Genomic DNA, 26,903 nt, shown 5'->3' with positions numbered 1-26,903 from the left:
TTTATTATGTATATGATATCATAATATAAAATTTTAATTTTATCATATTAATCAACAAATAATGTAATATTTTTAATAATAATTTTTTTTCAGCCAATATTACTTTTTTTAAGTGTTTTTTCTTCCAATAATTCCTCTTTATATAAACATATATGTTATTGTATATATATTTGTGCTTATATATAGTATTTTTTTTTTTTTGCATTTTCGGGTTTTATTATTTTTAAATAAATCATATAGTAATTAAAATATTAATATCCATTTATTTATCATGATATTTTTAAATATATTTCACATTTAAGGTATATAAGTATATATTAAAAAGTAATAGGCATATCTTGTTCTATTCTGATTAAATTCTCCCTTTATTTTCCTTTAATTGTTATTGCATATATTTGCCCATCTCCCAATTAATTCATCTATCACGTTGTATTTTATTTATTGATCTATATTATTATTCCTCTTTGTAATAATTAAAATGGAATGTTTAATTAAGAGGGTTAAACAGATTTTCCAAAGCTCAATTCAAAAATGTTTTCCAACAATAAACGAAGAAGCAGTTGTTACATATGCTAACATGAAATTTGGGCATTTCCAATGTAATTATATTACACATATATAATGTATTTATGTTATTATTAACGCTTATTTGCATGGATGTGCATATTATTTTTCTACGTGTTCATTACGTAAATAGCTATATACCATATTTGTTAATATATACATATTTTAAGAATAATTAAAACATTTGTACCTTAAATAGCTAGCTGGACACAGTATGGTAGTTGGTAAAATATGACGTCATAAAACATCAATAATATATTTTTTTTGTTTTTTTGATTAGGTAACAATGCTATAAATATTTACAAAAAATATGGAAAGGAACTAAATTTCGAAAATGCCCATAAAGTATCATTATCAATAATAGAGAATATAAATGAAAATTTGTTCGATGATATAAATGCATCGCCCCAAGGTTTTATAACAGTAAAGATATCAAAAGATTATATTGAAAAATCATTATTAAAATTATATAAAAATAACAAAATAAATATAAATGTAGATATGGATGAAATTAATGATGGAAATAATGCAAAATACGAAAATGTATTGATTGATTTTTCTTCACCAAATATTGCAAAAGAAATGCATGTTGGTCATTTAAGATCAACTATAATAGGAGATAGTATTTGCAAAATATTTGAATTTTTAAAAGTGAAAACACATAGAGTTAACCATGTTGGTGATTGGGGAACACAATTTGGTATGATTATAAATTATATAATTACAAACTATCCAAATTATAAAGAGGAAATGCCAGAATTAAAAAGTTTAACCCTTTTATATCAAGAAGCAAAAAAATGTTATGATAATGATAAAGATTTTGAAATAAAATCAAAAGAATATGCAATAAAATTACAAGAACACGATGAAGATTGTAGATATATTTGGACTAAAATATGTGAAGCTAGTAAAAAGGAATTTAACAATATATATAAAATATTAGATATTAAATTAGAATATTATGGTGAATCCTTTTATATTCCAAAAATACCAAGTACATTGGAAATTTTAAAAGATAAGAATTTATTAACAAATATTGGCGATGCTTTATGTTATAAATCTGAAAAATATACTGTTCCGTTATTTTTACAAAAATCAAATGGAGGATATGGTTATGACTCTACTGATATAACAGCTTTATATTATAGGTTAAAAGTATTAAATGTAGACTCTATTATTTATGTTACTGATAATGGGCAATTATCTCATTTTGAAACATTATTTGAATTATGCAAACAAGCAGAATGGGTTGATGATGATGTGAAATTGATTCATGTTGGGTTTGGCTTAGTTTTAAATACAGATAACAAGAAATTTAAAACAAGAAGTGGAACAAATATAAAGCTAATCAATCTGATCAATGAGGGCACTGAAAGGGCAAAGAAGGATTTAATGGAGAGAATCAAGTTAAAAAGCGATGAAGAAAAAAGTTATTTCGATGGTTAGAAATAATCATATTAAAGAAAAAAATGAAAAAAAAAATAATAATAAAATATTCAAATGAAATAAAATATTGTGATTTGCATAAAAAGATAGAATAAAAGGACTCCAATATAATATTGGTGTTTTCCCCTTTATTCATCAGCGTATATACATATATATTATGTAGAAGTACACATAGTTATTGTAGAATTTCATTTATATAAAGAATATATTTATGAATAATATCAAGACAACTGTTATAATAGATAAGATTCATTTGTATAAATGTAAACGGATGTTTATATATTTATTTTTTTTGTTTCCATTCTTTATTTCTTTTAGGTATCGATATAGACAAATTGAGTCAAGATATATGTGTAAGCGCCATAAAATACTTTGATATTAAACAACATCGAAATACAGATTACAAGTTTTCCTATGACAATATGTTAAGCATAAAAGGTATATAACTAAAATTTGCTTATTCAATAATATAAAAAAAAACAAATAATAATAATAAAGTGATAGTATTTATAAATTTTTCATTCATACAATTTTTATTAAAATTATTTTTTAGGAAATACCGGACTTTACATAATATATGCATATTCACGAATATGTTCAATTTTCAGAAAATCGGATATAAATATTGAAGAATTAGTGCCAGGTTTTTATTATGAAAAATACGTGTCAATTATTATATGTTTAATCATGTTTCATTAGCTCATTTATATTTGTTTTTATATTTATATTATAATTTGTATTCACTTTTTTCCATTCAGACGAATTAAATTTAATTAATCAGTATGAAATAAACTTAGGATTACACATTTTAAAATTCCCCGATGTTTTTTATTTTATCTTAAAAAATATGCTAACACATAAGTAATGATATTATTAAAATAAGGGAATATGCTACCCCGATTTGAAAAAATAAAAAATATATATACAATATACATAATATATAATGTACTATTAATTTGTTATTCTTATTTTTTACAGATTAGCCGAATATACCTATGATTTAACAACGACATTTACCACCTTTTATGAAAATTGCAAAGTGTTGAATAGCGAAAATACTAAGTCGAGACTAATTTTATGTGCCATAACAAAATCATTGTTATATGTAAGAGATAAAATAATAAATAAATATGCATGTACATGTTATTTTTGGATGAACAAAGATACATGGAGAGACATAAATTTCCTCTATTATAATGACACATACATATATGTACAGTTTTAATGCTATTAATTAATATTGTTATCTTTTCATTTCTTTTTTGTTACAGATTTGTTTACAATTGCTAGGTATGAAAGCAATTGAAAAGTTATAAATTTTCCCAATATAAAAACGGTAAAGTAAAAACACTTAGGGTGTTACCATGGCTTACTTTTATAAATCTTATACTAATAAAATTGTTTAATATATTTAACTTATTTTATATTTTTTTTAAATAAGTTTGGTCTAATATATATTTTTACCATTTTATTAATATTTTCTCATTTATATATCTACAAAAAATTAAAAAAACTTATAATAAAAATAATAAAAATAATAAAAATAATAAAATAATAAAATAATAAAATAATAAAATTTCTTTTAATCCCAAATATACTATTTTGCTTTGTATAAAAAAAAAGAATTACATTTATAATTTTTTGAAATCCTAGAAAATATGACCACACCATATATGTACAACATTATATAAGCATTTTGATATAATAATATATATTTATGCAAATTAATTCGCTTATGTATATAATATAAATTACTATATATTTTGTTCATTTACTTGTGCAATATTAGATGCATACCCTAAAATGAAACGGGTTTTCAATCTACAATTTTTTCGTAAAAAAAAAAATATATAAATAATAAAATAATAAAAAATATAAAATAATATAGAGTAAAAACAAGCAAACTATATACTATAATAATGATTATAGTACAAATAATTTTTTAATAAGACTTTCAATGAAATAAAATTTATGTACATTTTTTTTTCTTATTGTGATGCATGTTATATATATTTTTTTTTATATCTTATGAAATCCATATTTTGTATATACAATTTGCTTAAGTACCAATTTCATAAATATATATATTTAATAAAACTGTTTTTTTTATATATTCAAATATAATACTTGTCATCATACTTCCGTGATTTTCTTTGTATATATGTTTAGTATCTACGCACAAATGAGTACATATATTATCATATATATATATTCGTTGATTTATTGAAGCTATTTTATTTATATTTTTTTTCATGATTTATGATTGGATGATATACAATCATTTTTATAAGAAAGAAACATATCCATATATATATTATACGTTTTAATACAAAATACATATTTATGAATATATATGCACATTGGCATATGTATATATAAAGAGTATATTGGTAGAATAGGCTATAGTGTGATATCAGACTTGAAAAAATATAATCATTATCCCATCGTTTTGAAGAATAAATAATTTTTAATTAAAAATAAGCGTACTTTTATGACTTTAAAAAGTTATAATATAAAATAAATAACAAAAATAACTCATTGTTTATATTAATGATATAGTGAGACAATTTTTATTTTTAACTTATAATTGAACAAACTTATGCAACTATCAGAATGCTTTAATTATGTACAATAGTACACATACACATGTTTAGTAATTGATAAAAAAAATATTCCGCCATTCACCATATTATATATATATACGCATATAGACATTATACTATTATATTTTTTCAATATATAATCCGTTTACCAATTTTTTTTTTCTTTATTTTCTTTGTGCCTTAATTTATCTATCCAGTTCTCCCATTTAGGCGCATTTTTTGAATTTTTTTGTTTGGCCTATTGGCCAACTCATTATTTGTTAATTTTTATGAATATTTGCAAAGATGGAGCATGGAAATGTGGGGGATAAAATTTTCGACTTGAATTCAATCAGTCGAGAGATGCTAGAGCTAGTGGAAGTTTTTTATGATAAAATGAAAGAAACAACAAATGCAAATGCATTATATTTATATGCTTTACAAATATTTAAAATATGTAATATCCATAACGAATTACCAAGATTAGTTGTTTTTGGTCAGCAATCAATGGGGAAAACGACACTTTTAGATTTTATTATGGGAGGTCCAATGGGATATACAAGTTCTGATACAGGAACTAAGCAACCTATAGTTATAATATTAAAACCTAGTGATACAAACAAAATAGAATGTTATTTAAATAAAAAAAAAGTAAACATAGATGATTTACATGAAAAAATGAAAGCTATTATGCTTAATTTAAATGAATCTATTATATCTAAAGAGTTAGAAGTAGAAATATCTATACCAGGTGGTATATATGCTACCTTTGTTGATTTACCTGGTATTAAAGATGATTCAAAAGCTGGTTCAGAATTAACGCGAAAAATTGTTCGTAATTATGTTCAAAATTTTCCAAACGACATTTATATATTAGTAAAAAAAGCATCTGATGATCCTGCCAATTGGCCTTATCATTTGAAAGAGTTCTTTATGAAACCCAAACCTTTAGGTAATACTCATTGTCTTACATAAAATTTGTTATTCTTTCCATTAGTTTAATTTACTCATGTGTTTATTTATAAAAAATAATATACCTATACATGCATATGCACATTTATATTTTTTTTTTTTTTTTGTACAGGTCTCGGATTACAAACCAAACAGTGTATTGTTGTTGGAACAAGGGCTTTGGAATTTTTGAACAATGAACTTAGTACTATCAAAACTTTGACAGAATTACATGATCGAGTAAAAAAGAGAGGTATTTCGGATAATAATGATAATATGTTATCATTATATTTATTGGAACTTTTTTCGATACCTATTGAACAAAAGGAGAAAAACGATTTTTTAACAAATAGAATATCTATGTATTCTAAAATATTAAATGGTAGAAAAAATGTGTTAGATTTATTGTTAAATAAATTTGAAAATGATTGTAGTGATTCAATAAAAAAAGAATTGATTGATTGTTTTGATGTTGAAAAATTCAAACAAGAAGTAAACAGCAAATTTATGAATATATTAATACAACAATTAAGGAAGGTTGAGGTAAAATTAGAAAAAAAAAAAGCAAAAATGGAAATATATATTAAAAAATTAGAAGAATTATATAATAAAGGTAATATTCTAAGTATTAGAGAACAAGTCAAATTATATATACGTGAACTTGTTAATATTATATCAAATTTATTAACAGGAAATTATCCAATATTAAATTTACCAAAAAATGGAGATGATTTTTTAAAAAAATATGGTGGAACATTAATGGAAAATTTAAAAGATGGAAATGATTTGGCTGTTGAATTATATGAAAAACAAGGTTTATATGATGAAAATTTTTTAACTTATTTAAATGAGTATTTAATAAAGCAATCAAACGAAAACGAATATAATAAATCAGTTGCTTCTGATTTTAATAACTGTAATGATTTGTTAAATAATTTAAATTCAAGTATTGATGATATAAAAATTGGTAATAATATAACTACGAATAATGTAAACACTAATAGTATGATAGGAGGAATAAATAATGGAAACAATATTGGAAATAGTGGAAATGCAAATAATAATATATCGAGTAATAGTTCAAATACAAATAATATTAATAACTTAAATAGTAGCACAAATAGTAATGCGAATTTTAGTAACTCAGGGATAAATATTTCAGGGTTTGGAACTAATAGCATGGGAACTGCAAATAATAACATTATAAATAATAGTGGAATTGGAAAAAATAATAATAGTAGTAGTAGTAATAATAATTCGAATATTAACTCGTTAAATAAACGATCTGATATTTATGACAACTTTAATGATAGAGATAAAAAACGAACAAATGACAATATGTTGAAAGTAGGACAAACTGTACGTTTTCTTTTAGCAAAAGAAGAAAGCAGTATGTTTGGAATTATCCAAAATATTTCAAACGATGTTCGAAGTAAAAATATTTTAGTAAATTTTTTTTTCCGTAGTAGTAATATTGAAGAACAAATACAAGTAAAATCTGTTGAAAAGGAAAGATTAATAGTTATAAAACCTGTAGAAACATTAAGTGGGGATTTATTTTTTTTAAATGGTTTACAAGTATGGTATAAAATGACAAGAGATGATGGATGGGTTGGTTTTGATAAAGCAGAAATCATCAAAGTATTTAATAATAATAGTAAAATTAAGGATGTATTAATTAGAAATTTGTCAAAAAATAATGAAGTTGTATCAATCAAAATTAATGATTTATATGCAGATTACACTGATCATATGGATGAAGAAGCAGATCCAATGGGTGAAACATATAATGAAGATGATGCCCTTAAAAAAATTGCTGGACCACATACTGATTTAAAAATATTGAATCAATTAGCTATTACATATATATGTAAATGGCTTAAATATAATATTGCTAAAATAGAACCAGAAAAAATTTTTTCAGATGAAGTATTATTACAAATGATGAGAAGTATACATAATATTGTTGATCAAAGTGATTGGAAACCATTAGTAGTAGATTTATTACAAGCCAACATAAGTGGTAACATTTTATATTTAACAAAATTAGCTAGCTGTTCAGCAGCTGTAGCATTAAATAGAGTATTTAAAGCTGGACTCGGAGAAATTAATAGAAAAATTAAAAATAATTATTTAGATGAAAATATATATCTATTAAGTACAAATCCAAAATTTCTTGAAGAATTAAATCAAGCATTACATAATTTTTGTAAAGAAAGAGCAGTTAGTTGTGCAAATGAAATGAAAGAAATTGTTTTTGAACAAACATATGCAGTACATTTTGAAATTATTGAAGAAATATTTGAGGGATGTAAATTATTTGAAGATAATTTTCTTACACCTACAGGCGTTAAGCCAACAATGGCAATAATCAACAAAAATGTTAAACAAAATTTAGCTTATAGAAATCACCAATTGTCATTGACAGATGTTAAAATTAATAAAAAATCAAGATCTAAAGAATTAATACAAGAAGAAGTAAAACTACAATTCTGGGCAATCAAAATGTTAATATCTGTTCCGTTTGCCACCAAAATTTATGCACATTTTTTGAACAACATAGTCCCAAAAAATAAGCATCTCGCAAACATTCTTGATTACTCAATTGATTGTGAGAGCAACTTAGAGAAATACATCCAAAGCAAATTGCTAAATCGGGAAGTCAATGGTAGGCTCTAAAATTAAAAATACTTAAAATTCATGACATCAAGTTATTTTTCTTCATTTCCTCGAAAAACCATTCATTTTTAAAATTATAACACCGGGGCATCTCTACACGATTCATTAATTTTTTTATAATTTATTTTGTAATTTATTTTGTAATTTATTTTGTAGTTTATTTTGTAATTTATTTTGTAATTTATTTTGTAATTTATTTTACAATTTATTTTATTCTTAGGAATCCAAGTTCCAATAGATGATAAAGAACTTTTAAGCCACTACAACATTATAGACAACCGAGATAATATTCTTAGAAAACTTGAGAACCAAAAACGACTCCTTCAATACATATCTATTGTATCTAATTCTATAAAACTTTTGAAAAATAATGTAAGCTCATTTAAACAAAACATAAAGTTCTATGTACTGGATATATTTCCTTACACAATTTGTGTTCAATATTTTTATAATAAGAATATATAGCATTTTCCTAAAATATATTCCATACACATTTGCATTCACTTTCGATTTTTTTTTTCAGTTATCAAATGAAAGTACACTGGATTTTGTAACAAAATTGGATTTTGGGCAAGAAAATAAAAAAAATTGGCATAGATTAGGTAATGAAACAAAATGACATTTATTCACTTATTTCATTATGAGAAATATCTACACATATGTGTGCATATGTTTATATTATAGATATAAATGCATATATATATTCCCCCCCTTCATTTTTAGATTCATATGAAGACTGAAAACGAACTTAATTAATTTTTTTTTCGTTACTATGAATGTACACACACTTTTATTTATTAGCGTACACTCATATGTATTTATTCATTTATATAAATTTGATAAAACTTTTATCATATAATCATACTCTACCTATTTATATGCATTTGACTTATACATGCACACACATATTATAAAGAACGGTATACTGAAACCCAACTAAATTATGGAATAGACCTATGTATAATTTATAATGATTATACTAAGATACAGTATATAAATTCGTTCACTTATTTAGTAATCATATATATATAATCATAGGACAATTTAGTTCGTTGTATTTTGTGCACATTTTTTTTGTATGTATGTATATACTTTGTTGATATTTTTAATGAATAGCTTATTGATTACTAATTATTATGAAATACATGTATATGATACTTGCATATATTTCAATGTTGTCATAAATGTGAAAACTGATATCATAAACAAAACGATAAATTATATCAAATTTAATTTATATTTTATATATACAAATTAAAATAAAAAATTGAATAAAAATAATCTTAATACCCAAAAAATAATAGAGAGTCTATACCCTATGTACCTATTATTACAATGTTGACTTTATTGGAATAACGAAAAATATAAAATATAATTTATATTAGTAAACATTTTATGCTAATTATACTTAAAATATTTTCGTAGTATTTAATTTACTATTTTTTATGGATAATTAAATGGAAGATGGGATACCACACATATACTGAATATTATATAATACCTTTTATATGTATATTTTATTTTCTTGTTTTTTGGTAAATTCTGAGTTCTTATTTTTTTTCTCATATGCTTAGCTTTTGGGTATCATCACGTATTATAGATATTTTAACCTATGAATTTTTATTTAAAAGAAAATAAAACAAACCCAAAGGAAGAACAAGTAGCAAATGGAAAAATTATGGAAATCAAAATTTTAAATGCATTAAATGTAAAATAAATTCAAATTATAAGGAAAATATTTTAAAATAATATACCAATAAAACGAAATAAATAACAAAGATAAATAAAAAAAATGTAAAGAAATATTTATGGGGGCCTTTCATGACATAATATAATAATTAAATGTATTTTGTATTAATATACTTTCCTCAACATACCTAAAGAGGAGAAATTAATATAATATGCACATATTTTTAAATAAATTAGAAAATTTTCATTTTTTCCTTATTTTATTATTTATTTTTTTTTTGATATTTTTTCCGATTTGTTCATTTATATCTCTTATCTTTTTAACCTTATTTTTCTTTTACAAATTTATTAAAATATTTTCTCTTTTTGTATATATATTTTATTTCATTTATTTACTCTTTTATTTTATACATAAATAATATTGTATATATATATATATATAATATATATATATATATAATACGCGCATATATTTTGTTATACCCTATCGGTATAATGTAATATCAGAAAGGATGTATAATATATATTAATACATGTATTTATTGCATGATGGGTTATCCATTTTGATATAGGTGTTTTATTTATGTAATAAAATTTAATGTTTTTTTCTTAACATTATGTTTGCATTTATATACTTATAATAATGCAATTTGTTCATAAAATAATTGCAAATAAATTAATAACATTACATTTGGCTGTATATGTGTATAAATATTTAAATGGGACATTACTGAATATAATACTTATGGTGATAAAAAATACGATATATATATGTAGACGTGTGCATAGATCTATATACACATCCCTGTGATATTATTTGTATATATATATGTGTGTATACATATATGCATGCCCACAGAGACAGTCTGTTAATTTTTTTTGACTACATATTGAATTAAGATGAAAACTATTTTGAAATATGCTAAAAAAAAAAACTCTGACCCAAATGAAATAACAAATGAAGATGATCAAACAACTATAAATTGCATAAGCATTAATGACATAAATATAAATGACATTGAAGAAAATGTAATCACTAGAGATAACAACAATGAAAATAAAAAAAAAAAAGACAAAAAAATAGAATATTATTTATTTGATGTCGAATCATATAATAGTAATAATGATACAAGCTTAAACAGTGTTATAGATTTAAACTCAATCAAGTCACATTATTTGCCAGAAAATAAGAAAAAAAATGCAAAAAAGAAAGCAAGTAATTATATAAAAAAACACGTAAAAAAATATAAAAAAAAATATAAAATATTACCTGAACATAATTTAGATCAAGATACCAGTTATGAAGAATCAGTAAAAAATGAAAAAAAGGATTACGATACTTATGAACTTAAAGAAATAAAAAACGATAAAACAAATATCGATTTTGTACCATCGCAAAAAAAAGAAAATTTGTCTAAAAAAAACAATTCATTCATAGATGTAATCAAATTTGTTTTCCTTATCTCCTGTATATTTTCATTGGGTTCATTTAGTACAACTATAACCAAATATATATTTTTTGTAAAAAAATTTAACTATACACAAATTGTTTCATTTTTCGAGTTTCTTGTGATGTTTTTGATACTTAAAACGGTATAGCAAAAAAAATAAAAACAAAAAAATAACTACATTTTATATGCAACATATATCAGGGTATAATTTATCAGCATTTAAATACATGTATGTGCATCTTATTGAAATACACAAGTCAACTGATATGTTGTCTTTGACTCTGACATATATATGTTATATGAGATAAGACTATATTAATGCAAAACTTATTTTTAACTATTTTTTTTTATATGTATAGTTCATTTTTTTCGCAAAAATTAAAAGTTCAACAAGCCTAACGAGGAAGCAGTACATAAGATATATAGTTTTTAGTAAGCATATTTTTTTCTCTCAAATTTTTGTATATATTTATATACCTACCATACTCAAAAGTTAATAGTTTTGTTTTTCATAAATTAGCAATATTAATTCTTATAATGTTAAATTATTATGGCTATTTATTTTTTCTTTTTTTTTAGTATCCGCCCTTCTCGGTTTAAGTGCTATATCAGGAAATAGTGCCTATTCATACCTAGAAATTCCAGTTATTTCAGTTATCAAATCGAGTTCCTTGGTTTTGATATATTTCCTTTCTATTAAATTTGGTAAGTATATTTTTTATAAATTTGAATTATTTGGATGTAAAAATATGAAAAGAGCAAAATCAATAAACAAGTGTACAATAATAATGTTAAACATGTATATGCATGTACATATTGCTACACAAACATTTTACATTTTTATCGATTGTTTGCGTTCATCAATTTTTCGCAGGTTTAAAGGAGTTTAAGTGCTCTCTGCTCGTATCAATTGTTAGTAGAATAACAAAATATATTGTTATGGATATATATATACACGAATTGTGGAAATAAGGTTATTTATGAAATCCAATTATATTTTTTTTCCTATTTATAGCTCACAATTTTAATGGGAGTCATAATGAGCATTACGACATTAAAAATAGATAGTCTATTTGGGTAATTTAAAAAAATGAATGAAACAAATTACAGAAGTTAAAATCTAACTAACAATTTTCACACACACACACAAAAATATATAAATGTATGATGTGTCTATTTTTTTCTTTCAGAGTATTCCTACTTATCATATATGTCATTTCTTCATCATTTAAATGGGTTTTTACCGACATTTTGTTAAAATCGACATCGATGAAAGCTCATATAATTTTATTGCATATATATCAAATATCTATGTTAATTATAAGTAAGAATAAATTATATATGATCTAATAAATTATATTTTTTTCTATCACCTAAATATTTGTAATAATTAAAATGTGATATTTTATTTTTTTCAGTTATTCCGACGTTGTTAATCGACATGCCGTGCATTATTAATGGTAAGGAGATAATCAGACTAAAAAAATAAATATTCGTATATGAAAACATATTTAAAAATATAGTAGATTTCCATTATTGTGCTATATGCATTCACAAATGCTTATATTTATCTCTATTATTTTTTTTTTCAGATTACAACAATAACAATTTGTCAATCGGTCAAATATTATCATCACTCGGCTTTGTATCTCTCGGTGCTGTGATGAGCATATTTTTAATTTTAGCAGAATTCTCATTGATTTGTAAACTTAATAATTTAAAAGTGGCATAATTCTTGTATATCAATTATCTAAATATTTTGTAAATAAAATAATATATATTTTACCCATTAACTTATATATGTTCTCTTTCCTTTTTCTTAGCTCATACATCCTCAGTAACACTCAGTATAATTTTTATAGGAAGAGAAGCTATAATTTTAATTATCGGATCGGTATTTTTAAATGCATGTGAATATGACGAATCTTGTGAAATTTTATTTAATTATTTTTCTTTACTAACATAATATTATGATTGATATTTTTTTTTCACTTATCTTTTTTTAGCTATTTTTTGGCGAAAATATTGATCTAAGGTCGTCTATAGGCATTGCAATTTCTATGATTGGTACCATATTATATGGATATGCTTCAAAATGAAATTTTAAATATACCATAAAGGATCCTCTGTATATATATATATATGCATATGTGTATGCCTTTTTATTCTTCCAATGAATATTGTTTTAGTAATTTGTTCTATTATATATATGTATTTTATTTATATGTACATTCATTTCGAATGTCAAATTTATAATCATAAAATTTAATAATAAAAAAAGAACGAAAAGTTTTAATTTAACATCATGAAATGTTATTTTTAATGCGTTATGTTGTGCATATATATGTTTATGCATGTTTTTTTTTGTCTTTATTATTATTCATTATTGATATTCCTTTAAATTTTTTATCGATTAAATATGTGTATGCATATCGAAATAAATTTATTAAAAACAAATTTTATAAAGTATGATAATCAAGTTTTATAATGTTTTTTATTTTCTCTATTAAAATTACAAAATGGCATAGAGTAAAAGCAAGAATTATGTTAAAGTATATATATTGTATAATAATATTTACAAAAAATGAGAAAAAAAAAAAAAGAGCAAATAAATAGTATAAAGCTTGTTAAATTTTGTGCGCATATACACGTGGGGAACGTACATACAATCATATATATACCCAGGTGGATAGACAATATTCGGAAAATTAACAATATGCATACAAACAAAATAATCATAAAAATTTGAGGATAAACTTATATGCAATTAGCAAACACCTATTTATAAAGATGATCATGATGATATGGTGCAAAATTATCCATTAAAAAAATGTAAAAAAAGTAATAAAAATAAAAAAGAAAATAGTAAGAAAAAAAGTGCTGCTTATACTGCAGGACAATACAAAAGAGCTTTAATATGTAGTAAATTAAAAGTGGTATACACATAGTGATAAATCAAATAAACAAGCAAAAAAAAAGGAATCAAATTAAAACATAAGCATGTTTTTATATAGCAAATAAATATAAAGCTGATAATTAAAGAATTCTTGAACTATGCTACATGCCTAGTATACAAGAAATATATACATCATTGGAAATTCATATGTTATTGAGAAAAATAAAAATATGTTGAAGTATTTGTATGCTTTAATAATACACATATAAACCTACAATTCCGTAAAACTTCAAAAAAAATGTTTTCCCTTTATCCATCTGGATTTTTTACTTGTACTGATATGCACCCGATTCAGTAAGGTATTTGATCCATTTAATTATTTTATAATTTGATTTTTCATATACTTTTAAATATCGAATAAACATACCACTTGATGTAAACATAGGTATTTTAAAATTTAATGTGATTGGCATTTTATAAGTATTTAAAAATTTTACAGTATTCATATTTTTAACAGTATTAACATGCAAGACAACCTTAGATTGTCCATCCACTTTTTGAGTATTATTCATATTCGAATAAATTTGATTTTGATTTTCTAAAGTTAAATATATTTTAATAGTATGTTCACATAAATTTGGGAATTTGCTAATTTTCCATGTTATTACATTTTCAATATTATTAAATTCTGTTTTACCTATTGATTTATATACAACATGCACATTTTCAGAAAATTTGTATATTGGGATTTTTATAACTACATCAGTTGCATTCATAGAACCACTATAATTCGATCTAATAGTAATTTTATATTCAAATTTATTAGTAGTTTTATTATTATCATATAAATTTTGATTTTTTGATTTTTTTAGTGAATAATTTTTATCTAAAGATTTTGAATATTGAAATACTGGATTATATATAGCTAAAATATGAAAGGGTATTTGAATATTTTTTGTTACTGTATATCTCATTAATTCAAAATCCCCATCTGGAGGTGTAAAAGTAATTATTTTATTATCATTATATTTTGATGAATTAACACAATGATGAAATATACAATTGTCTATTATTATGTTTTTTTTATCTTCTGATATATTATTAGCACCATAATTTGTTTCATTATTTCGTTTCTTTTCGTTATATTTTGCACTTGTATTATTTTCTCCACCAATTGATGTTGTATTTTTATCATTTAACAAATTAAATTTATTATTTGTGGATAACTCACAAATTGGCATACCAGATAAAAAGCATTTTAAAACAACTTTCCCATTTATATGAGCATGTATCAAATTATTATTATTTATAGTTACATTTAATACTTCTAATATATCTATAATAATTTCATTTTTTTTATGATAAATATTATTAGTTCTCCATGCACAATTTCCTGTCATATAATTAAAATTATTAGTTGGTTTGGTAATATTATTTATTATTTTATTTTTAATTCTGTTTAATGCTTCTTTACCTATATTTTTTAATTTATTTTTTTCGCTTATTTCATAACTATTCATTTTTTTAATATCATCTATTTTTTTATTATTATTATTACTATTATGCCCTTTGTCATTAAAATTATAATATTTTTTATGCAAATTTTCACTTTTGTTTTCCAAATTACTATCATGTATTATATCTTCAATTAAGCTATTTCCACATTTGAACTCATTTGATAATTTATGAAAATATTGTGATGTCCTACTATAATATTTTACTTTACTTTGTAAACATTTTTTTAATACACCGATTTCTAACATTTGTGGATATCCATAATCAATTATTTCATCACATATATCATAAATTAAAACAAAATTATTTACAATATTTATTCTAGATATTTCATCATCAAAAAAATAATTTAATATTTCAATAAATTTATAAATAAAATTAAAAATTAAACAAACATTTGCATTATTTTTTGTTAATGCAGTTATAACTATTTCATTGATACTTACGTTTAAAAAAAATACATTATTTATTTCTACTATTGGATGTTCATAAAATCGTTTTGTTTTTATATATTTACTTACATACAGTTTTAAATCATTATTATTTATCATGCTCCGGTAATTCCGTTGTATTAATAATTGCCCGTTGGCAAAAAAAATATATAGTCCTTCTATCATTTTTTATTTATGCATTAGATTAGCAAAATATTATTTGCATTAATATTTTTATGACTGTAATATTTCCAACACACTCTTATAGTTATTTCAGATACTTCATTGATCAATAATCATATACGTATATACATTCGTTTTGCTTGTTATTTCTCAAATTCTATGAAACCTATTTTAGTTTTTCTCAACATTGGATTTGTAAAAATAAAGCTGTCTACGTAAAAGTATATATACTATTCTCCATTTAAATATTCTATAAAATTTTGCATAATTATGCATAAATAAAATAGCAAAATAGCAGAGTAGCAAAATAACAGAGTAGCAAAATAACAAAATAGCAAAATAACAAAATAGCAAAATAGCAAAATAACAAAATAACAAAATAGCAAAATAACAAAATAACAAAAATATATTGTATGTCAATACCTATATATAGGCATATAATATATCTATACAAAGACTGACAAACGTAATAATACTCCTTAAAAATACATCAAAAAAAAGAAAAAATATATGTATATATATCTGATACTACTCTTTTAAAAAATTACAACTTTATAAAAAATGCCTTAATATAATATTTGGCATAACTACTAAAAATTATTATCATAAAAATTATACTATGATATGGCCTGATCTTCCGATCTCCGATCTTATGAATATTATTATATGTCAATTTGTTATTTAATTTAAATGATATTCCATTTTAATATTGATAATTACGTTTTCTTTATTTTATACGAAAAATAAACAAAAAAATAAATATATATAATTATATATTGTATAAATAAAAAATATATATAATACTATAAAATTAAATATACAATATAAATGATTTTTTTTAATTTATTTATTCTTTTCCCACGTCGAAAATATTAAAAAAATTGATTGTATACATTACAAATTTATATGCGCATATTATATATTATTCACATACCTCAACATATAATGTAATTTTTCATAATACTGGATTTTTATTTTTGTGGTAACGTGTTTATTATTATTTCTTCGTTTTTTTTGCATAATTTTTCTCTTTTTTATTTTTCCATTTTTTTCTTTAATTTCCTATTTTGAATATAATTAAAATGCATTATACATATATATAAATTAAACATGAGGGAAAAAACATAAGAGTAATAAAACCATAAGGAAAAAAAATTGAATACAAAATATTATTAATTCGTTTTATGTAAATAAATATATGTACATTCCCAAAAAACTGAATATATTCTTGTAATAGTTATAAAATTTGAAATTCATTGATTATTATTAAGATCTATTATATACAAAACCATGAATGATGTAATAAGTTAACATAGCAATTGTATTGTTATATCGCATATCAATTATTATGTTGTGATATTTTCCGAATGTATACTTATATTTATATATGAATTTACCTATACTTATGTATAGATATATGTACTATATATACAGGGGCCTGTAATAAAATTATAAACTGATGATATATAAAATTTGTTATAATTTTTGTCTTATCTGCGTTATATTACATACATATATATAGATGCTAAAAATACAAAAAAAAGGAATTGCTAAAATAATCCAGGTGCTTGAAAGCAATGAAGAAAGCGAAGATGTTTTGATTACAAATATAAATGAGATAGAACAGATATTCCTTAAATGTTTTAGAAATGAAAATAAGAAAAATCGGAAAACAATTAACACGTACATAATTCCATATATTAGTATATTATTAGAACGTATAAATGATGGTAATGGGTATAATGATAATCATATATTTAAAGAAAAATTAATGATTAGAATATTAACATTTTTTTTTTCCTTAATAAGAATAAATAAAAACTATTCCTATTTAATTGTATCTTATTTTGTAAACCTTATTGAGGAAAAACATTATCTTGTGAAAGTAATTGAATATTTAAAAAAAACTATAATATATTTGTTAAAAGGATTATTATTTGTACGTGCAAGTTTATATAATGACATTGATAAAACTATTGAAAATGTGGATGGAAATCCACCAACTGTTGTCTTTGATGAAAAACGACATGAAATAGAGCAGATAAAAGAAGGGTTTCATAGTTATGTTATATTAAAATCCAAGATTTTTAATATTTTGTTAAATTATAATTTTGAGAAATATATTAAAGAAAATCCATATAAATATGATATAATTAAAAATTTAATGTTAATATTTACAAAAGAAATATTATATTTTTTTCATATATTAAGAAATAAAAAAAATATATTTAAAGAAATTTTATCTCAAGAAAAATATGTACATCATATTATTAACGAGATATTTGATATAACATATTTAAATGATGTTTCTAATAAAGTTAATTTAAAAAATTTTGATGAAATTATATTAATATGGTTAGAACAAAATATTCGTTTATTTAACGATTTGATTTTGTTCTCTATCAGTAAACATAATAATAATATTGGTTGTTTAGAAAAAAAAACTAACACACAAAATTCAACTTCTATGTTTAGTTTCCCTAATGTTATGAACAAATTAAAAAAAAATAATAATAAAAATAACAAACAAACTTGTAAAGTTAAAAAGGAAAGTAACGAAATATGTGAAGATGAAGCTGAATTGGAAAATCATAATAAAGACACACACAAAATGGAATTTGTTAACAAATTAATATATTATTTTGAGGAAAAAAAAAATAGTGTTTCTGAAAATGAATTAAATAATGATGATGATGATGATAATATAAAAAATAAGAAACAGCTTTTGAAAGATGAAAAAAAAAAAAAAAATAACGATATGGGAAGAAATGCTACTTATGATTATGTCGATAAAATCGATGAGGAAAGTTGTGAAAAATATATGATGTATGAAAATATTTATTATAAACCTCCAAACTGCAATTTAGATGGAAAAGAGGAAATAGAAAACAAAGAAAAAATTAAATATCTAATAAATGAAGATTGTTTAATTAGTAACATAAATGAAATAACAACAGATAATATTATTTTCTTAACGCATTTAATGCGAAACATTTTTTATTTAATTCGAATAGATCCTTTTATTCTAAATTTTTTTATTCAAAATCTGTTTGCTCTTATTAAAAAATTAATGTTTTTAAAAGATTCCATCCAAAACACAAACACATATGCCTCTTGCAATAATCCTAATAAAGAAACTGGAAAAAAAGGAAACAAAAAATCAAAAAAAAATGAAGGAAATAATGAAATAAAACATTCAAAGGAAGAGTTATTTGATTGTCTACTATATTATATAAAAAACGAGTTATCTATACTTATATGTAAAATTGATGTGAATTTTCCTTTTTATTATTCATATATTACTATCCTATTAAATATTATGGGAATATATGGAACAACAGAAGAATTAAAAGAAAAAAAAAAAAATTTACTTAATAGTGTATATATAAATAAAGAGTTAGATAAAGAATTGTATGTTGAAGACGATGAAGAAGAAGATAAAGAAAAAAGAAAACTTCAAGAAAATTTTCATATTAATAATCAATATCTACAGAATAAAAATGTTTTAAAAAAAGAAGGTTATGGATATAAAAAATTAAGAAATGAACAAGTTGATATAATGTCCTATTTAAAAGTAAAAATGAATGAAAATGATTCTAAAAATCGAAATTTTAAAAAAGAAGAAAAGGAAAATATATTTATAAATCAAGTCATTAAAAAATTATATCTTACAAATTTTAATTTAAATAAAAAATATTATGAACAATTAAAATGTTTCAAAAAAATTAATTTAGTGGATATTGTTAAAGATAGTAAAATAAATCCAATAAATGGTGAAACCAAGTTAAGTCAAGAATATTATTATTCTAATAATCATTCGAATATTTTAAAAGATATAAAAAATGAAGAAGCCACAAGTAGATTAAGAAAAACAAAAAACTATACACCACATATATGTAATGATAATACAAATTCCAAAGTTAATATTACAACCCAAGTAATAAACAAATATGATGATGAAAAAAAAATGGATAATGAAGAAATGAAGGAAGAAAATAATAAAAGGGGATATTTAAATAATATGCAAAATATGGAAACAAATTTTGTTGATTTATTTTACAAAGATATATATACCCAATTTTTAAATAGTAATTTAAAATATTATGGAAATGTAAAGAATAATGATACTATACTTGGATCTATAGAATTGTATTATTTTTTATTATTTTCACAAATTATAAATAATAATCTTGAAAATAACGTTCAAGTTTTAGGAGAAAATATATTTATTAAAAAAATTAATAATTTAAAAATAATAAATAATATAGTAAAAAGAATAATATTAAATAATATGATGAGGGAAAATTTAAAATTTTTTTTTCTTACCTTATATATTATAAAAGTTAATTCGACGGTAGTTTTTACTGATACAAATAAAAGCACATTTTTGAATTATTCATTGATATTTAAAATGCTTAATAATATTCTCTTTTATTCATATATACAAGAAAAAAGTAAAATGGATAAAAATAAAGATACGAATATCGAACATCCTACAGAAACTGAAAAAAATCTTAGTGTAGATTATAAGACAAATTGTAAAAAAACAAAACCAGATTACACATTAGGATATGCATCGTTTTGTTATAACTATTTAAACCAAATAAAAAATAAACTAAAAAATAATGAACATGTTTATCGATCTGAATTACAAAAAAAAAATTATAAATTTAAATGCTTATATGGGGAAATATTTAATATTATTATTTATTTTTTACATAATGATAATTTATTAACAAATAATAGAGATCAGTATATAAAAACATTCATTGAAAAAATATTAGAAACGCCAAAATTACCTTTCACTTTTTTTATATATCTTATTATGTGGTTAAATAATATACACACACATATAGATTACAAAGGGTATATTAATAATACTAGTTGTGATGATCTTATACGTGGAAAAAATGAAAATGATAAAAATATTATGAACAAAATTAAAATTTCAAAAAATTTAACTGATAAAAATATGGAAGAAAGCAAAATGGAAACAAATATGAATGACACACAACCACCGAATTATATTAATGAATTTTCTACACATGAAAATTCTGAAATAAATCATATTGAAAAAAATAAATTAATAAAAGATAACGATGATAATAATGAGGAAATAAATGTACTTAGCTGCGATCAACAATCAGAAGGTGTGTGTTCATATTTTGATGTAGAAACTGAGGAAATAGAAATGGAAACTTTCTCAAATGATGAAGCCATAGGAATAGACGTAAATATAAAAGAGAAAAAAGAAGATATAGAAGATTCTTTGGCTAGCGATCAGGAAGAAAGAGATATTGATATAACATCCTATATAAAGAGGAATGAAGAGAGATTAAATAAATTTTCTTGTGATGAAGAGGAAATAAAATCAAAACGATTTAATATAAATTATTATATTCGATACAGTTATCGATCTGAAAGTTCATCAAACTATTATATTTTTAGTTTTTCACTAATTTCAAATTTATTAAAAAAAAATAATAATATAAAATCGAAAAAGACGGTATTAGCTATATATATTAATACATTATATAATTCAAATAATGAGATAAAAACATTATTGAAAAAATTAATAACAGCATCAAAAGGGATATATAACAACACATTAAATTTTTATGTATATACAAAAAGGATATATAATTTTTATCATAAACTTTTTATTCTATTTTTATTATATATATGTAATATATATATACCTCATTTAAAAAATGATATTCTCTTTTTTTCACATTTTGCATTTTATTTATGGCCTATAGAATTAATTAATTTTATTCATAATTTTTTAATAGAAAATTTTTCATTCTTCTATAATGATTTATTAGCTATATTTTCAAATTATAAAAATATACAAATATATGAACAAAATATGAGATCCTTAAAAAATTTTCAACACATTCAACAAAAATTAAATGAATACACAAATAATATTGATAACCCAGAAATTTTTCAAACATTGGAAGCGTTTCTAAAAGAGACTGATTTTTTCAACACTACAAAAGAAGAGACAGAAGAAAAAAAAAATGAACAAGAAAATAAAATAAAAGATGAAAACATTATTAACAATATAGAAGAAGAAAAGGAATGCTTACAAAAAAATGAAATATCACAAAAGATATTAATAGAAGAAATATTTATCTTTTTATTTTTAAAAACAATAAATTTAATAGAAGATAATAAACTATTTGAAAAAATAAAAAAATCAAATATATTTATTAACCTTGTTAGTATTGATTATGTAAACTCCTTATGTAATTTTGTTATATCTAATATTGAACAACTTTATGAAAAAAATAAAGATGAATTTTGGACACAATTTTCGTCACTTTTACAAGAGGGTTTATTAGATGATATTAAAATAAAAACTTCTAACAATAATACTGATGATAAGGGAAGTTATTCAGATTTACGCGAAATTATCACCTTTGTAATAAATGCAATTGATAACTATTTAAGTATATGTGTAAAATCTTCTATGTTTTTTCATTTATATTTATTTATATATAATAATTGTGTTAAAAAAGGAATTAGAGATATTTTACTAAACAAATTTATTAAGGCATTATCTTCTCTTAAATCATTATATCATGAAGAAATTTTCAGAATTTTAAAATATAATAATAAAATAAACTATGACGAATCTGAAAATGTAGATATCAAAAATAGTGATATTAAATCAGGAGAAGAAAATGGTAAAACAAATAAAGATAATATAGTAGAGGATGAAGAAAAATCAGAAGCTGCATCCGTAACAAATGAAAAAGGCAATGATGATAATTCATATATAAATACGCCTTTTCATATTAATATAGAAATAATTAAATATATTAGTAAAAGGATGTATGAACATCCTTCTCATCCTACAGAAGAAGCTCATATAAATTTTTTAAATTTTTGTTATAATTTGTACTTAGAAAATAATAATATATTTTTTATTATTGAATTAATTGGATTTTTAAAAAAAGATCAAACTTTGTATATATTTAATGAAATAATTAAAAATGAAATGGATGAAAATAAAAAAATTGAAATTTTAAAAACCTGTATTGATAATATTATTAAATTGCCTTATTCATATGTTATGGAAAAACAAAATGAAAATGAATCTTATTATATAACTAATATTGAAATTTTTTATTTTTATTATAATTTAAATAAAAATAAAAACATTCAAAGAATCATGTTGGATTATTTTGTAACAAAAGTTAATTTAAATCAATTAGACGATCAAGAAAACAATAAAATGACAAATGATATCACAATAAAAGATATAGCTAATATTATTCAACAAATAGCAGAAAATACGGATTCTATATTCCCTATATATGGAAGATTTTTATGTCAAGTAACAAAGAATATAAATATATTAAGAGAATTTGTTAGTAGTATTATAATCCCATTATTAATACAAAAAAAAATATGGACAAATAAATTCATATGGAAAGGATGTTTAATGTGTATATCCATGTTATGGCCAGATTTCAAGCATTCTTTATTTTACATTTTTTTTATGTTACCAGAGTAAGTTTTTAAAAGAAAGTGCACAATAAATATGACCCCGTTTTGGTGTCGCTAAAAATTACTGTTATTTCTTATCCACACATAGAATGTATATATATTGTTTACTTATATTTCGAATTGTGTAGAAGTTTTACTAATTCACTTTTTTATTCAATTTTTTATTCACTTTTTTAGAGCCGAATGTGCTATGCTGTTTAATTCGTTAAAGCCTAAATATCCCATAGCAACTGATTTAGTTGATTTAATATCCACAAATGAACAAGTAAATTAAGACAAAAACTGCATTAAAAAAATTATCGTATACTTGTTCAAATATATATATATGTCTGTTATTAGCAATTATATGCAATCAATCTATCTTGTTTATCTTATTATTTTTTTACTTTATTTTATTTTTTTCTTTTCCCCAATACGATAGGCAAAAAGAATGTGCCCATATTATTTGAAGAACTTGCTAAACAATGAATAAAGATGACCAAATTAAGAGAAATGAATGCAATATATGTAAAACGAAATTATATTACTGGATATACTTCTGACCAGTTCAGGCCCAAAATAGTTAAACAATACTACTACTAGTATTCATTAAAAACGTATATTTATAATGGCAAACTGGGAAATTACATTATACCCTGTTATTTTATGCCCTGTTTTTATATGCCCTGTTATTTTATACACTGTTATTTTATACCCTGTTATTTTATGCCCTGTTATTTTATGCCCTGTTATTTTATATCATGTTATTTTTTTACGTTTTTTGCAAAAATATATTATTTTTGTATAAGTTGTCAATTCCCAACTTTTTTTTAAATGCTATAATATATATGCTATGCGCGATAATACGCATAGAATAAACTCTTTAAAATATATTATATCATACTAAAAAGTTAAAGCAATTTTCCAAAAGAAAATATTAAAAAAAAATTTTTCATGAAATATATTATTGTATAAAACTTTGTATGTTCTACAAAAGTGGGCAATGACTACGATTATCACCACAAACAAAAACAAAATTTTCAATATATTACAATGAAATGCATTACAAAAATAAAATAATATTATACAAATAAAAAATCATTCTTAAATGTATTAATTCAAAAAATTATGTATGAGATAGAATGATATACTTAACAAAAAAAAAAATTTCACAAACATTTTTTTTAAAACAATAATATCTTATATCTATTTGTATTTTGATACATAATATTCTTCATCATTATGAAAACTCAACATAGACCTACAAAAAAAGGGAAAACATGTGTTTTATTTTTGTATGCATTTTATTAAATAAAAAAGCGAAAATAAATATATACTAGCTGAAAAAAGAACTTACCGAAAATAACAATATAGACATCCAAATATTATTGCAAAAATAAAAAATATTAGTACACCGAGAGAAATGTTTTTATCTGAATATTAAAAAATTATTAGAAATACATTTATTATAGTATTTAGACATTACATATTTTCGCATATAAAATAAGTATAATTATATAGACATATTATTTTTTTAAATGATTTAAATTTAGCTATTTACTATTTATTATCCACATAAAGATACTCAATTTTTTGTTCCTTCCCCTTCTTATCATTTCATTTCCATATATATCTTCTTCTTCTTCATATTTATCACTTTTTTCCTGTACATTGCTTACATCTTTATTACTTGCATTACTCTCTAAAATAATATTTGAAAAAAATAGACAAAATTATTAACAATTTTGTATATTCATTTTACAGATAGCTATTATATTATTTTTTTTACCATTTAGTGTGCGTTCACATGCTGTTGGTAAACATTTGTTAAAACTTATATAAAAATATTTATCACAAAAGGTTGGATCTTTCTCTGTACATTTATTATATTTACATTGATATGAAATGTTATCATCACATATGTTATAACAAGGTGACGACATTTCTAGATCTATGTATTCTTTCTTTATAGCTGCACAAGGAGAAAAAAATTAAATAAATTGTATTGATTAAATGAAAGATCATAAACTTTCAATTTTTTGAGACTTACATTTTTTTATTTTTACAATATTTCTAATACTTTTGTTTTGTTTTATATCTTTGACGTTTGGTGGAAACTCGGGAAAAATAATTATACTACTCAGTGAATGAGACGTTAACAAAATTAATGTAACATGTTTTTTTATATCCAAATTCCCCCCATCCTGATTTATTTTTTCCGGATTATTATCACTTTTTTTAGGGGGAATATTTTTAGGGCATACTTTTTTTTTTATAAAATCTGATATATCAACAAATATTGAATTATTTTTTATTGTCCCACTGAACACAAAATATTCATCTTCACTAAATTTAGCTATATCTGTGCTTAATATATAATTGTCCTCTATTTTTACTAAAATAAATTTTCCAATTTTTAACATATCTTGGAGCATTTTCTCACTTTGTATGCTTAAGTAGTTTAATTTTAAAATATAATTACTAAATTCTTCATATTCACATAGATCGTTAGTTATAGGAATTTTTATTTTTAATACTTTATTACATAGAGAAAATTTCATAACTTTTAAAGTATTTACTGCATGATAATATACATTATTTTCATACTTCATATCGATACTGTGAGCTTCATTTTCAAGATTGAACGATATATTTGATGGATTATTTAAATATTCATGATCTTTAATTGAATTTGAACATATGTTATCCTCAACACTTATTTTTTTTATTTCATTGCCTTCTAATATTACAGTTTCTTTGCTAAAGTAAGATATTACCTTATGAATTGGTATGTTAGATTTATCATTTTTAAATCCATTTTGTTCTATTGTTGTAATTTTATTTCTTAGTTGAAAACCAGATATATTTGTTATCAATAAGATATAAATCAATTTTATGGCTAGGTTCTTTAATAAATTATAAAATATACTTTTCATTTCCTTTTGTAGATTCTTCAAACAATTTATGTTATAAATATAATTTGCATTATTAGTAAATACTAATATATAATACCATTACA

General features: G+C 21.7%; 6 protein-coding genes across 6 annotated transcripts; 4 read left to right on the top strand and 2 right to left on the bottom strand.

Moving 5' to 3' along the window:
* Window positions 1–478: 478 nt before the first annotated feature.
* PY17X_1436600 (arginine--tRNA ligase, putative) lies at window positions 479–3,326 on the top strand (the record flags this gene model as incomplete). Its single annotated transcript, XM_022957577.1, has 7 exons — window positions 479–599; window positions 845–2,005; window positions 2,329–2,448; window positions 2,564–2,653; window positions 2,769–2,871; window positions 2,989–3,115; window positions 3,282–3,326. 7 exons carry the CDS (start codon window positions 479–481, stop codon window positions 3,324–3,326), a joined length of 1,767 nt encoding a protein of 588 aa, XP_022812945.1.
* A 1,572-nt stretch (window positions 3,327–4,898) lies between these two features.
* Window positions 4,899–8,962, top strand: PY17X_1436500 (dynamin-like protein, putative; the record flags this gene model as incomplete). The annotated part of the gene is made up of 5 exons (XM_022957575.1): window positions 4,899–5,544; window positions 5,677–8,211; window positions 8,443–8,594; window positions 8,746–8,824; window positions 8,946–8,962. 5 exons carry the CDS (start codon window positions 4,899–4,901, stop codon window positions 8,960–8,962), a joined length of 3,429 nt encoding a protein of 1,142 aa, XP_022812944.1.
* Window positions 8,963–10,811: 1,849 nt separating this feature from the next.
* On the top strand, window positions 10,812–13,461 carry PY17X_1436400 (phosphate translocator, putative; the record flags this gene model as incomplete). The annotated part of the gene is made up of 10 exons (XM_022957574.1): window positions 10,812–11,504; window positions 11,722–11,794; window positions 11,942–12,067; window positions 12,237–12,274; window positions 12,378–12,439; window positions 12,553–12,686; window positions 12,781–12,822; window positions 12,955–13,065; window positions 13,186–13,256; window positions 13,369–13,461. The coding sequence occupies 10 exons, from the start codon at window positions 10,812–10,814 to the stop codon at window positions 13,459–13,461; spliced, it is 1,443 nt and encodes a 480-aa protein (XP_022812943.1).
* A 1,123-nt stretch (window positions 13,462–14,584) lies between these two features.
* PY17X_1436300 (AP-2 complex subunit mu, putative) lies at window positions 14,585–16,390 on the bottom strand (the record flags this gene model as incomplete). The annotated part of the gene is made up of 1 exon (XM_722091.1): window positions 14,585–16,390. One exon carries the CDS (start codon window positions 16,388–16,390, stop codon window positions 14,585–14,587), a length of 1,806 nt encoding a protein of 601 aa, XP_727184.1.
* A 1,519-nt stretch (window positions 16,391–17,909) lies between these two features.
* Window positions 17,910–24,377, top strand: PY17X_1436200 (conserved Plasmodium protein, unknown function; the record flags this gene model as incomplete). The annotated part of the gene is made up of 3 exons (XM_022957573.1): window positions 17,910–23,908; window positions 24,083–24,170; window positions 24,327–24,377. The coding sequence occupies 3 exons, from the start codon at window positions 17,910–17,912 to the stop codon at window positions 24,375–24,377; spliced, it is 6,138 nt and encodes a 2,045-aa protein (XP_022812942.1).
* A 713-nt stretch (window positions 24,378–25,090) lies between these two features.
* PY17X_1436100 (conserved Plasmodium protein, unknown function) lies at window positions 25,091–26,820 on the bottom strand (the record flags this gene model as incomplete). Its single annotated transcript, XM_720100.1, has 5 exons — window positions 25,091–25,145; window positions 25,242–25,317; window positions 25,446–25,586; window positions 25,674–25,856; window positions 25,935–26,820. The coding sequence occupies 5 exons, from the start codon at window positions 26,818–26,820 to the stop codon at window positions 25,091–25,093; spliced, it is 1,341 nt and encodes a 446-aa protein (XP_725193.1).
* Between the last annotated feature and the right edge of the window lie 83 nt (window positions 26,821–26,903).

The sequence above is a fragment of the Plasmodium yoelii genome (genome assembly GCF_900002385.2).
Source record: "Plasmodium yoelii strain 17X genome assembly, chromosome: 14".
Taxonomy (NCBI): Eukaryota; Apicomplexa; class Aconoidasida; order Haemosporida; family Plasmodiidae; genus Plasmodium; species Plasmodium yoelii.
Note: the sequence above shows the minus strand (reverse complement) of the source record. Positions and strands in the feature narration are given on the sequence as shown.